The sequence below is a fragment of the Chaetura pelagica genome, unplaced genomic scaffold, assembly GCF_000747805.2.
Source record: "Chaetura pelagica isolate M959 unplaced genomic scaffold, ChaPel_1.0 scaffold153, whole genome shotgun sequence".
NCBI lineage: Eukaryota > Metazoa > Chordata > Aves > Apodiformes > Apodidae > Chaetura > Chaetura pelagica.
Window position 1 is genome coordinate 2,259,984 of NW_009952707.1, and position 14,434 is coordinate 2,274,417.

The 14,434-nt window shown below is 37.5% G+C and overlaps 1 protein-coding gene across 1 annotated transcript in view; it reads left to right on the top strand.

Moving 5' to 3' along the window:
- The first annotated feature begins 6,986 nt into the window (after nucleotides 1-6,986).
- DENND5A (DENN/MADD domain containing 5A) overlaps nucleotides 6,987-14,434 on the top strand; it is a 47,981-nt gene continuing 40,533 nt past the window's right edge. Inside the window, exons 1-4 of the mRNA XM_009994271.1 lie at nucleotides 6,987-7,074; nucleotides 8,967-9,038; nucleotides 9,620-9,729; nucleotides 10,431-11,091. Of these exons, the coding sequence (XP_009992573.1) occupies nucleotides 6,987-7,074; nucleotides 8,967-9,038; nucleotides 9,620-9,729; nucleotides 10,431-11,091 (931 nt within the window). The remainder of the gene's footprint in view (nucleotides 7,075-8,966; nucleotides 9,039-9,619; nucleotides 9,730-10,430; nucleotides 11,092-14,434) is intronic.

Consider the following 14,434-nt stretch of genomic DNA (forward strand, 5'->3'; position numbering starts at 1 on the left):
ACAGCATTTGAAACTATTCCAGGGTGTGTATGGCAATATGTTTTGTTATCAGCTAGATGAATGCTGAAAATTAAATGCTGAATAGATGTCTATTCATTTCTAAATTTTCATTTGCCATTGAGAGCTTGGAAGAATTTATGCTATTGAAGCAATGGATGGTCAAGAGGTTATCTGTAACCAGTGGAGTTTACACTAAATATCCAGTTAGTGAAATGAACTGTTGCATTTTATTTCAGTTCCAAATGAGTTTGTTCATGCTACAGTTCTTGAATTCTGGAAAGCAAAAAAAGCAGGAAAACAAAATAATGTTTCAGAGTTGACAGATTAGGGTTAATTTGTCTCTGCATCTTATTTTTTTAGTGACTGCAGGAGGAGGAATTGTATTGTGTTTTAAATGTTCAAATGTATGTTGTAGACAGAAAAAATGTGTTCCTGTGGAATTGGGATAAGAAATTTTTATAAGCAAGTTTACCTTCCCTATGTGAAAAACAGGCCAAAAAAGTTACAGCCTTTCATCACTCTTATTGTTTTCTTCCTCTTCTCTCTACTTCCTCTAAAGAAAGTCCTTTAACTTTTACAGATGAAGGGTGGCAACTCTCCCAACATACCTTTCAGCTGCACTTAAGATAGGTATCTAAACATAGGCCAGGATGCCCTTAACACATATTTACACCTTTGTTTTAGAAAGGCAGAGGGTGGACTTCTTTTGCCTTTGAGAAATTTTGCCAGGGGAAGTGGAACAGTAATTTACATAAAGAAGATTTTAGAGGAAGTCCCAGAAGTGAAAATCATGGATTGTAGATCTGTTTCAAAGCCAATGGAATGTCAGCTGCTAAAGACAGTGACTGAAACCTCTGATTCGTTAGAGACAGTGAACTCCCTAATTCCAGTTGCTTAAACAGCAATGCTGCAATAAAATGAATGTCACCCTGAAGATTTTCTCGTATGGATAACCTGGTTTACTTTAAAAACTTTTCAAGTCCCAATTTCGGTAACAAATTATCTGGTCTAACCACCACTTCAGCTTGCACTATGCTGTGTGATCTTGCCAACAGAGGGAAGGGGGGAGATAAAAGCAAGACTGAGATCTTGTGTTTCAGGGTAAAAGGGAATAATTCTTTTTTTTTGTATATACCTAAGGAAGAGGTTTGCTGGGGAATGGAGTCCTCTGTGATGAGAAATACATGCAGTTCTGCTTAAGGAGGAGGAATTGGAAGGAAGGAAACAGGTCATAATATGAAGGCATTTGTCCATTGATGAAATGGCTGTTTGCTTACAGCTTTGGCAGCTGCAGCTTTTCTTGAATCATGATTTTTTTTCTCCAAGAATTCTTATTTAATGAATTTCTTACCTTAGCCTGCCAAACTTTGGCTGTTTATTTCCTACGCTATAGAAGTTGTTGGTTTTTTTTCCCCAATTCTTTATGTTTTAATATCTGTTAGAAAAATAATCTTTCTTTTTTTTTTTTTTAAAGTAAACTTTGGGTAATTATTAGTATATTAATAGCTCTCTAGGTATGTATTGAGAGGACTTTCATTTAATATTAGAATAAAAAGCTCTGAAAAATAAAAATGGCTTTGGTCTCCAGATGGCTACATCTGGGACTTTTGCCTTTTTTAAAATTTTTTTTTTCCTTGTCTTATTTTTTAGGGGCTAGAATGAAGCAACAGATTGTCATCTTGTTTGACATCTAGTAAGATACAGGCCATATAATTTAGTAATTTGATTATTCCAGTTTTGCTCTTAATACTTGGAAGTAGAATATTTGGCTGTTTCTATTGGTAAGTGGAAATAGGGCAAATCTTATTTTTAACATAATTTTTTTGCTTTTGATTTTAAGGCACTTGATCTTGGCTTGACTGTCTTTCCAAACCTACATGCATCTTAAGCACCTGTATTTGCTTTTACAGTGTAACCAGGTCAACTACTGGTCGTTTGGACTAATCAAGCAGTCCTCCAATCTCTGTATGTACCACTACTTCCCCACAGTGCCTTCCTTCCCTCAAATTGCTGTCAGTTGCTTCATACTTTCACTTTTTCTACAGTAAGAATTCCAGGAGTAGGCACACTATCTGTTTTGCTAACCAACTATTTATTTGTATTTGGAGCATGAATTCTAGAGCTGGAGTAATTTTATGTTTGGTAAAGGTAATTATTTATCTTAATAGCCATAGCCTTTATTGTGTGTGCTGAGAATGATTGCTGGCTGAACTGGGAATCCTACTGCTGTTTATGACATTAGCTGCTGGTTTTAGATTAACTTAATTCTAAATGTGTTATGGACTGCTGCCATTCTTGTATGTTTGGAAACAATTCAGACTTCTTTGCCTGTGTCTTGTGCCATTTGACAGGCTTGTTGTTGCAGTTACTCTGTTTTCACCGAAAATGTCCTATAATGTCCATTTTCACCCAAGTATTTCTTTGGGCTTTACTATACATTTTAGTTGAAAGCAGGTAAGAATTAGGCTGCTATCTGTATGGTGTTCATAATTCATGCACTGTTCAAATTCTTTTGTTGACTGACTTCTGACTTGCAACCCACACTTGGAAAGAACCTCTACTCTGTCTATTTTGGTCAGCTCAGCCTCAAGCTCTCACCCTGCACAAATCGGCAGGACTCCCACCATTGCAAGGTTCTTTCAGCTGTGCTGTGGAAAATGTGGAGGAAAAGGGTATAGTTATAAGGTTCTACGTGGTTCAGTTTCTCCAGCATGCTGCATTATACAGGAGAGCTGCCCTAAGTGTATGGCTCATAGCTTTTGTTCCTGATACGGACTCCCATTGTTCTTACTCATTCAACTAAATACAGCAATATGGCTGTTGTGTTGAAGCTGTTTTATATTTGCTTGAGACATTAAGCATACAGAGGCTGTATATGCAAATCTTGCTGCCACCAAAATTAAAGATTCCCGTAAGAGTGTCCTTTTGTGGAAAATATAACAGTATTTTGCTTGCATTCAATGTGGTGTATTTTTTTGATTGAAGATACAAGAAGTGTGCACCAGAACTGAATGAATTGAGTGAATAACAGGCTGTATCACAATAATTTAAATAAAGAAGCTGCTTGGCAGGGTGAAAGTAGCAAACCACTTAATCAGAATCAATAGAGCTTTCTGGATGTCTGTCTTGGTAATTATTTTGAGCAGATCAGTGGACTCAACAAACAGACAAAGGTGGCAATATTAACAATTCTTTAAAATCAGTGCTGCACAACCATTCTGTTCTTTTTTTGGGCACTTTTTCTGGTAACTAGGGTAGCTTCTGACTCCTCTTTGTTATTATAGAGGGAAAAATGAGCTAGACTCAACCTCTGAAATAGCTGCACAAAGGCTGTTCCTGTACAGTTCTTAGAAGCATACTTACAAAGAAACAAACTACTCTGCAGGGAAAATTGAATTGTTATAATAATGTAGAAGTTTTCTTGGGAATTTGCATTTATGCAAGCAATTCAGCTGGGTATGTGTTGCTTCTGTTGCTGTAAGCTACTTTAGAGGATATATATGATTGGCAGGCATAGCTTGAATTTACAGTGTATGTGTTAAGAGGTTTCAGTACAGGTCTAGTTTATTTCATGACTTCAGATGGGTAGTTGACAGGAAATATGTTACTACTTAGCATGGTTACATGAACCTCATAATAGTGATAGCAAGCATATATTGCACTCCCCCATGGCTCAGGTTGTAAAGAGAACTATGTTATGGTATAGTAAAAAAATTAAAGGGAATGGAGAGGTGTGTGTCTGTACGGGTAGAGTTTTAAGTCTGAATTTCCATCCCTTTAAAAAGGTCTTATCTTCCTCTTTTGTTGAAAATTCAAAATTTTTTCTCTTTCACTTACATTAAATCCAGTTTTCAGATGAAACTTGTAATTGCTTATATATCAAGGGGGAGGTCGTAAGTAATGTGGAAGACAACGAGTCAGATTTTTCTTGGGGTGAATCAGGAAATACCTAAAAATATACCTTCAGAATTTACTCATTTTATGCCTCCTCAAAGCTGAGGAGATCTTGGTAGATAACCTGTTCTGCAGGTTGCTGAATAATGTTTTAGTTCTAGTTTCTGTAGCTTCCCCCAGCCCCTCCACCCCCCAGTATAATCTTGTAAAAAAGTGGTATCCAGTGACGTGTATAGTTTCATGCGGATACTTCCAAAGCGATATTGTCTTGCACAGGTTGGAAACTACATCTAGCTTCTCTGAGTTTGTAATTCCTAATTCTCATTAGACCAAGACACAGACACAGCAGTCTTCTGCTCACAGATTGAGCAGTAAGGAGAACAATACAGGGAGGAACATAAAAATGAGAGCCAGAGTGTGGTTTCCTGCAGCACAACTCTACATTGTAATACAGCTTGTGTTCAGCATTTGATGACTCGGGAAGATGTCACTCAGTAAAATGAGGTGTAATTGTTAGATCAAATGTAGGATACTTGGAGCACATGCATTAGCTGTTCTAGTCCACTTGTAGTTAGGCAGTCCAAATTACAGATGCAAAGGCAGCATCATTGGAGGCAGTATAAATAATGTTTGAGCTGGAACTCTGTCAGGCCTTACTGTTCTGTAGACTAAATTGTATTAGATGGCTGTCAGAGGAGTAGTGTAAGCTTCAATGCAGCTGTGAAAAGGGGCTGGTTTTAACTATATGCTCCAAGTAAATGTGACGTGTTTCAAGTCTTCGATCATCTCAAGCAGGCCTGTAGTTTCTTTTATGCATGCAATACAATCTGTCAAGTTTGGTTTCCTGAAGAGATGCAAGAGGGATGGCTTGGAGAATGACCTGCCTCTTATGTGAGTTTTGATCCAGTCAGTACTGGGTGTACTTCACTGCAGGGACACTGCTGTGAGCTGAGCTCTGCCTGCCACAGGAGAAGCTGGGCCAAGCCCACAGGCCTGGTAGCAGCAGCGTTCCATGTCCTGGACATCCCTCAGCCAAGCAGACTGCTTCAAACAAAGGTTATTCCTAGCTGGTGATTTCTCTTCTGATAAGCAAGCTTACTCTAAGAACTTCAGTCTTTTATGCATGTCTTTTTTAAATTACATGGTAGCAAATAAGGAGAGAGCAAGGACTGTAAATAGGCTGAAGAAACACCTTGAGGTTGCCACAGTTCAGATGGATAAAAGCTTCTCAAGTCTCTGATTGCTGTAGCGGCTTTGCTCCTTTTCCATCCTGTGGTGAAGTCTGAGGGGGTTGATGAAGTGTGAAAGAAGGGAGAAGAAGGAAAGGCCATTACCAAAGCCAGATTGTGGTTGCTGGTGTTGAGAAAAATCAATTACCTGGCATGGCAGGAGCCAGCAAGTGGGGAAGCCAGGCCTCAGGAGGAGAAACAGCTTTAGCAGTCATTCAGTTACCCATGCATGTTATTAAAACTCTACTGTGTGACCATGTTTTCTTCCGGGCACCAGTTTTAATAATCTCTGTCTGTGATTTACTCAGCTTTCCTTCTGTTCTGGGAGACCACTATGGATGTGGGTTAAACTGGATTAATGAAACGTAGATCTTTGTGAACCCCTTCTTCATTCTTTGTTCATTTATTTTTAATCCAAATCATTTCACTGATCCTGTTTTGAGTGGGATGCCACTGATAGCATTTTTTCAAAAAATGAATTCTGAGATTCTCTGCTTCACTGTCATTCCTCTGCTGGGTGCAATACCAGGTGTCATTCTAAACTGGTGTTTGTGGATTTGTACAATGTCTAGTGAAATCATGTTTCTCTATGGTTTTATGGTGTTATTTAAATTACAAAATACAATGGGATTCTTACTATTGTGAAGGTTTGATGTTGAGAATCATATTGACCTGAAACCTCCTGAGGTATGCCTGGTTTGTTTTTTGGTTTTGTTTTGTTTTTTCCCCTTTTTCTTGCAATTTTGTACATTTATGGATTTTATATACTGTATCACAGTTCCTGATGATCTAATAGGTGTAGCTATTTTATTATTGTTTCTGCTTTAAGTAAAAATTAGTTGCAAGTTTGTAGTCTGTGGCGTGGTTTGAATCTTCATTTTTGTACAGCTTTTTCTGTGCTGTCACAAACAACTGAGTGGGGATGAGCATGTGAGGATCATAAAACATGTTTGAAAGGCCTCCTTAGTCTTCAGCTGGCAATACTGTCTTCCATTAAAGAGAAAAGTCCCTTCTACATCGAACTTGCACAAAATAAATTATTTACAGAGAAATGTTTGAAGATCTCTTTGTTGTAACTCAAATCAGTAAGAAAAGTATTTTCTAGCCATTGCTTCTGTTACAGAAGAGGAATCTCATGAAGAGCATGATCTGATGACAGTTGATAGTTGTTCAGTGGAAAAACTTGTACTTACTCTGAAACTTGTGGGATACGTCATATTTTTACCAGTATATCTTACGTCTTAATTTTCTAATTCTAGAGTAAAGTTTTGTTATTGTTGATGGGTGCATCTCCTGCATTTGTTAAATCTGCTCTTTAGTGTTCTAGCAAAACCGTTTCAGTCAGTACTGAATTAATCAAATGTCTAATTCACACAGATAACCATGAGTTTTTGCGTGCTGGTGATGTGCAGCAACTGGTACTTTGCTGGAGCAGAATGTTTGTGTTTGAGGCTTATCACTGGTCATACATTTTGAATTTTAGGTTAAATAGCTTTTTGTCTCCAGATATAAGCAATTATTGTTTATGGGTGATATTTCTGTCCCCCCCACCCCCTGCCATTGATGGCTCTCTAGTGGCAACCACTAGCTGCTTCATGGGAGAAGGGAGAATCCAGATAATGGACTTTCTGGTGTCTAGGTTCTCATTTGTTAAAATGGCAAGAGAACAGGGTGGCCAGTGTCCTGAAGCTGCACATATCACCCTTCTGTTCCTGGATTGACCTTCCCAGATGTTGTTGGTGAGCTGCCACTTGATATTCCCTTCCATGTCAGTATCTTTGAAGTCTGCATTGCCCTATATGAAGGTCTAGTGGTTTGCTGTATTACAAACATGAAGGTTCTTACAAAAAGAGACAGCTAAGGATGGAAGACTGTGCTGCAGTGAAACAGAAAACGAGCATCACACTCACACAGAAGTCAAAGGACAAATGTGTATCTGAGCAGCATGGCTGTAGGAAGGAAGTGTGATATAGAGGCAGTGGGGCAAGAGCAGTGTCTGTGCAACAGCTAAATTGTTTGCTGAGTTAGAGGAAAACATGCAAGTGTCGTCTTATGGTTCTGTCTGGGTCAGGGCTGGATGGGTTTCCAGAAATGAATTTCAGTACTTTCACTAAATTATACCTATTTAGATATTTTCTCTCTTACATGTATGTGGAAGGAAAAAACACAGGAACAAAACAGCTTAAAAGCCTGAAGTTTTCCTCAATTATCTAAAAGTTGGCATTACATCATCTGCACAGATGTAAATATAGAAAATAGTAGGTGTGTTAAATCTCCTGACTCATTTTTAAAACCTCTTTTACAGAGGAAGTAAAGTTCTTTACTAAAGTTTGTGTCAGTAAACAGATGTGGCATTATGTCAGTTTTTCTTTCTGGGAGATTTGAGGTTTATTTAAATATTTATTTTAATATTTTAAGATTGTTTTTAGCTTTTGCAGAAATGCCACGTTTTCTGTCTTTGACTCTACTCTTTCAATTTCCCAAATTGGTTTAGTTTCTGTGAAGTTGTGTTGTTTTTTCCTAACTATTCCTCTCTCTGTACATCTTTCAGGTTTTCCCAAATACACTTTTTTTCCCTCTATCTCTGAACAATGATATTATTGAACAGATAATAAATGATTTAGCTGAGTGGTTTTGTATGAAAATCAGCTGAGCTGTTAATTATTCAGACAAACAGGAAAAACAGTCCCTCCTTTTAAGTTCAGTGCTAAAACCCAGAGGATTAGCAAAACAGATGTATTTTGGGTATTGTGAGACCTCTCCTAGGTCCTGATTTGGGGTAAGTCCCCTGTTCCAGGTAATACCTAAAACTTAGCTTTAACCAAAATCAGAGTTACACGACTTCTCAGCTGTCCAAGAACTAAAGCATCCCTTGGAAACAATGTTTAGTTTGGTGTAATGTGTTTGAGTTCTTGTTGTGGATAGGCACTGTTATAGCTGTGTATGGGTACTTGGTGAAAATGTTATATGAAATAAAGATTCTAAAATGGGTTAGAAATTGAACTTTAAATATTATTGTAGAAGTGCAGAAGAAACTGCACCAGAACCAATTCTGGAATCCATTTCTGTTGCCATGTAATTGCTGCATGTAAGAATACAATTAAGGAGTTGAAGTATGCTTTATCTTTTGCAGGTGTTGCTGAAATAGTTCAATTTATTGAAAGCATATGATTTCATGCAATTGTGCCTGATTGTTAGTGCAGCTGCCAACAGCTGCATGCTCATTTAACTAATTGCATTCTAGTAAGATAGCTAAGCTTATTTTGAGTTATGCAGTTGTGCAATTTTATTTATTTATTTTTTAAAGCAACTACACACATTTGGAAAGTTGTGTGCCTTCACAATGAACAATCATTGCTTTAGAGGAAATTTGAGAGCTTATTAGCAAGATTCTTGGCTTGTTAGCCAGTCTAGTGTACGGATAGCATCTGTGAAAAGCTGGACAATGCCACTTAAATGAATGTGGTTCTAAAGGCCTTGAAATGGTCTTGTCCTTGGGGTTAGTTCAATCATCTGCTCTTCAGGAATATTCCATAGTTTAACATGTAAAACTTTGGGTTAACAAGCAATTCCTGTTGCTGCATCAGTGTTCTGGTTGTGTATGCAGAAACTCTGGGCTTCTATCACATACTGATCATGTCCTTCATGAAACTTTTAGCTGGAATGAGAAATTTGTATAAAGTTGTGTAATTATAAAAAGCATACTAGAAGAGTAGGCTATCTATTATGCATGCTAATTCTGTACAAAATACTTGTATGTTTGTTACTGGTATGTGTTAGCTATGTAATTACAGTCAACAGTATGAAATTTATAATATGGTGTTGTTTTTATTTGTTATGTAGCTTTATGCCAGTATATTCAGGCCTCTAAAACCCGAGATGGTGCCAGCCGTTTCATTTCAAGTGCAACAGAAGGTAAAGGAAAAAGTGTGGGGAGAAAAAGCACACAGTTCTTTGTTCATCTAATACCCTCTCTTCATGGGCATTTATGTGGTTCTTAATCTTCTAACCTTCTAGACTTTCTTCACAGCTAACTTCTTCTAATAGATGGTGGATACCCTTTTTGCCTAAGTCTTGGGGAAGAAATTAAGTGATGCCACTTGTATATCTGTCTTAAACTTCTATTGTCTTTACAGCTTGTTTTTTTGTGCTTTTCTTCAGTAACAAATTTCCACTGAAACTGAAGCTTTAGCTATGCTTTACCGCAAATCTGAAATAAGAGTAGCTTAAATAATTGCTGTCATGACCATAATAGTCACATTTAAGGAAAAGCACAGATACTTAATGGCATAGATATGTTACAATGCTAATTCTTGCTAATACTTGCAGTCTGGTTATATGCTAACTAACTGTCTTGCATTTTCTGTTTCTCTTAAAAGGAGTATGTGTGCTTACTTAATTTATCCTTGCATCTACCTGATGTCCTGCTTTTTGGCCTTGTTTGAGCTTAAAAAGAGAATGGAATTTTTACTTCTGTATTTTTCTTTCACCTGCAGGGGAAAACTTTGAACAGACTCCATTAAGACGCACATTTAAATCCAAAGTTCTTGCTCGGTATCCTGAGAATGTTGAATGGAACCCTTTTGATCAGGATGCAGTGGGAATGGTCAGTAGCACTTAATGGCTTTTTATTTTTAAGACAAAAACCTACCTTAACAACTGAAGTAATTAATCTGTTTTCTTTGACAAAGTAGTTTCACTGTCTATTATAGATTGGAAATAATATCCTCTAAATTTTGTAGCCTCAAAAGGCGTTTTCATTTCATTGGGGTATTTTTAAAAGGAAATTAAGTTAAAACTTATCTTTTATAAGTCTCCAGGAGAGTTTTTTGTTCTTTTACAACTTTTTTGTTATACTGTAGAGAATTGGCAGAGAAATAAATCAGTCTGCAATTAACGAATTTTCTGTTTGTATGATTTTCCTGTCATATAGAATGTGGTGTAGTTTCTTAATTTAGATAAAATGTAGTACTTTTCTCTCAGGTTTTTGGTCTTGGTGACCAGAATACTTTGCTTTATCTGAATTTGAATTCTGCTATTTTATTCCCATAGAGGTTCATAAAAAAAAAAAAAGGTTATGAGTTTCAATAGAAACTATATACAGACCTTTTAATATGTTTTTTGAGTTTTTTTGATTTAGGTACATATTACAGTATTGTACAGAGATGTAACACTTAATAGAATTTTAAGTGAAATGCGATGGCAGTCTGTGGATTCTAAATCCTGTTTTCAACAATGCTTCTGGAGGCAGGGGAAGAGATAAGTGAGTTTTAATTGATATTATCTCCCCTCTCCCCTTATATCTAGCTGTGTATGCCTAAAGGGCTTGCTTTCAAGACACAAGCAGATTCCAGAGAACCTCAGTTCCACTCTTTTATTATCACTCGTGAAGATGGCTCACGGACATTTGGATTTTCTCTCACGTTTTTTGAGGAAGTTACTAGCAAACAGATCTGCAGTGCAATGCAGACATTGTATCATATGCACAATGCCGAATATGACATTCTTCATACTCCACCCACAAATGAGAAAGATAGCTGCAGCAGCACTGGAGACTGCAATGGCACTTCTGTTTCAAAGCTGCAGCGTTTTAACTCCTATGACATCAGCAGAGACACACTCTATGTCTCAAAGTGCATTTGTCTGATTACTCCAATGTCTTTTATGAAAGCTTGTAAGAAAGTACTGGAACAACTTCACCAAGCAGTGACTTCGCCTCAGCCACCACCTCTACCTTTAGAAAGCTACATCTACAATATTCTCTATGAGGTTCCTCTTCCGCCAGCAGGAAGATCATTAAAATTTTCAGGTGTTTATGGACCAATTATCTGCCAGAGGCCAAGCACCAGTGAACTACCATTATTTGATTTTCCGGTTAAAGAAGTTTTTGAATTGCTTGGAGTAGAAAATGTGGTTCAGCTCTTTACCTGTGCCCTCTTGGAATTTCAGATACTGCTTTATTCACAGCGTGAGTACTTGGTTTTTGTTTTTGTATCTTGCAGTTGTACTGGCACAAGGTCTTTGTTTCCTTAATTTAAAAAAAACACAAATAACAGAATAGCTGCATTAAAGTGACATTAGCATGCTAATGCAGTCAGGCTGATCTATGTGCAGGTTTTAATGTAAAGAAAGAACTGGAATTGCAAAGAGATCATTGCATTGGCTTCTGTTTTTAGACTCTTGAAACTTTGGGCTGTCACATAATCTCCTGTATCTATGGACTGGCTGTTCCCTTTATTGTTGTCTCTGGAAGTGTGCCGTTGGATAGGTTAGTATGCCTTCTCCCATCTTCCTCTCCAGCTGCTTATCTGAATTCCCTCCCATCTCTGCCAAAGTATCTATGCATTTTGAGAAGTTACATAGTTATATTTGGTTCAGAAGAAGAATTAATGATGCAAATATAATTTTCTCTTTGAGTACCCAAAGTCACATTTCAGTTGTTACTTTGAAATAAAATTACCTGAAAAAAGTTTTATTTAACTGAATTTGAATCCCAACTCGCTGTTAAGACCTTGAAACAATTATTGCTGAAGTCACATAGGTAAATCTTGATTTGAAGAGAACAGGCAGCTGTAGATCAATTATTAAGTAATGTGGTAGCGGTACCTGTTTTCTGTGTTGAAATTTGTGAATACTGGGCTTCTTACTCTGTATCCTGTTATGCTAACACAGTCTATGTAGAGTTACACCAAAAGATAATTTTTCTGCTGCTTTTTTTTTTTGTCTCAAGCTGGTCCAGCCCCACTCATCATAATGGTTTGGTTTACAGTTGATAGGCTGCATTTTGAACACTGTTTTATAGTAATGGTCAAGAAGTCTAGAAGACCCCAAGGCAAATCCAGGGGCAGTCCATGGTGTTACTGAAATCTGTTTTTGATATTCTTTTCCATTGAGCTGTCCCTGAAATATATAGAATACAAGTGATAACTATTTATAAAATATAACCTGCAGTTATTAGCAACATTCTCCAAGCGTTAAATACAGATGTTTGTGTGTTGAGATGTGTGCGTAGACTAAAGCCAAAGGTGAATTTTGTGTGTATAGTCAAGGTGTTTGAAAGTGTATAATGGCAGCAGGGTGTTATGCCACAGCTTTTGCATTGTATAAACACTATTAGCTACCATAGAGAAATTATTAAGTAATTCAAAGATATTAAAAAAAAAATAAAATTGTACTTAATTCACAAAAAGTCTAGAAACATTTTCCTGACAGACAAAATTCTGTAGTTTCTCCAGAAAAGGATTAGGTATTTACATGCTTGACATGTAGGAAGAGTTTGTTTCTCTGAGTATCTGTGTCCCACCAGTGGAAAGTTGAAGCATCAGCTGTTCCGCCTGAAGAGGGGTGCAGTCTGGTTGGCCTGTAGTGGTTCTGGAGACCTCCTGTGGGGCAAGTGTAAGTGCCTGGCTGGTTGGAAGTACCACAAGAAAAGCAATGCAGGCATTGTCAGAACAGTGCTCCTTGAGCTCTCTTTCAGGCCATTGTGTGTTGTGTGTTCTTTTTTCCTGGGCTGGAGCTCTGCTCGCTTCTGGACTAGGCTTCTGCCTTCTGGGCTCTCTTTCCAAGTCATATAAATAGGGCTCAGCTTTTTTTCTTGGGCACTTTCCAAGTGTCTGATCAGTGACTAATTAAAGAAGCCTAAAATAGCTCTGAAACACTTGAGATTCTTGCTTGCACACACAGACATATGTAATTCAAAGGGATCCATGCAGCTGAAGGCCTGTGGGCCTGAATCTTTATGACAGTGTCTGTCCACTGTTTCTCCACCTCATCCCAAGCATTGGTTGAGCTGGGCTGTGTAGCACCTTATTGGGAGTGTTTCTATCAAGTTAATTGATCTGTTGCCTACAGTTTTGGGCTGAAAAGTCTTCTTTTGGTAGAAAAATAATTTTAGTTACTTGTTTGCTGGCTTTTGACCCTCAGTTTGGCTGAACTATCTGTGGCAGTGCCTTTTCAGTAATAGCAGCCATAGTTTTTTGAAACAGTTGAAGTGCTTTGTGAGGGATCTAATCTCTGACACTTTTTTTACCTGCTGTTTTTTCTTAAAATACCCTTTGTCACAGTTTGCTAATACTTCCTCAGAATACTTTAAAGCTTCTAGTCACTTGGGAACAGGAGTTACTGTGTACTGCTGGTGTTGTCAACCACCAAGTGAAAGACTCTTTTCTAAAATGCTATTGATGCGCAGGTATGGTATTTTTGTATTACTGGAAATGGGAGTTGGAAATATGTTCTTGGAAGTCAACTTTTGTTTCCTGTGACTTCTGTTTTTGTCTTTTCCAACCATGATACTCAGTTTTCTACATGGCAGCAAATTAAAAAATTGTTTTAGTAAGGTGATTTCTTGCTTTGCTTAAAAGGAGGATAGAACTTCTGACTGATGCTCTGATCAGTACCTTCACTTATCAGTTTCCTTTTGGTTTGTTTTGGTTTGTTTAGGTTTTTTGTTTATTTTTAAGCTGGAATAGGCTTTTAATACATTCTTGTAGTTTTTGCTCTTTGCAAATTGGGGAATGTTGCATGTAGATAACAGGTGATGATGCATTTACTTCTAAGCAAAATCAGAAATTGCTTGCACTTTTATAAGGGCTTGCTCATATTCTCTCACACATGTAGTAGTGTGAGGTCTAGGTTGTCCTTCAGAATAAAAATTTTATTATTTTTTTCCTGTTCTTTTGGTTTGCTACATCTCTTATTGCTCAAACCTGTGACAACTGAGATAGTTGGGATCATTCTCGTTCTCCTGAGTCAGATGAGATTGTGATACCCATTGGGTGGATTTAGATTATAGAACAGTATGTAAGGATCAGAGGGTTTGCTTATAAGATTTACTTTAAAAAAAAACACCACAAAAAACAAACCAAAAAACCTCACCCCAAAAAACCCAACCCAAAGCTCTTGGAGAGCTTTGCCAGATGCAATCCTTTTTGAAACAAATTACTTAGCATCTTGAGTTGCAGTCAGTCCTTGGAATAGGAATCACTTCACTTGGCAGTGAGTGTGTTTTGCTTTAAGATTCCTTTGACATATTTCTGACTCTATGCTTCTGGAAATCCTTCTTTTGTCCCACTATATTAGCACAGTCAGTATATTTGGGATCAGTGCAAGCCAAATGTAGGTAATTAATTATTTGATTTTATTATTCTCTTTGGAAAATTGTGTCCTATTTGGGAAAGTGTTAGAGGAATGCAGGTGTTTATAGGACAGTGAAGAATCTTTAGCTGCTCCTAATGCTGAGCCAGTGCCCAGGAACTCCAGTAGTGACAGTAGTGCTGAAGGAGGCTTTCAGTAGAGCCCTCACCAGATTATTC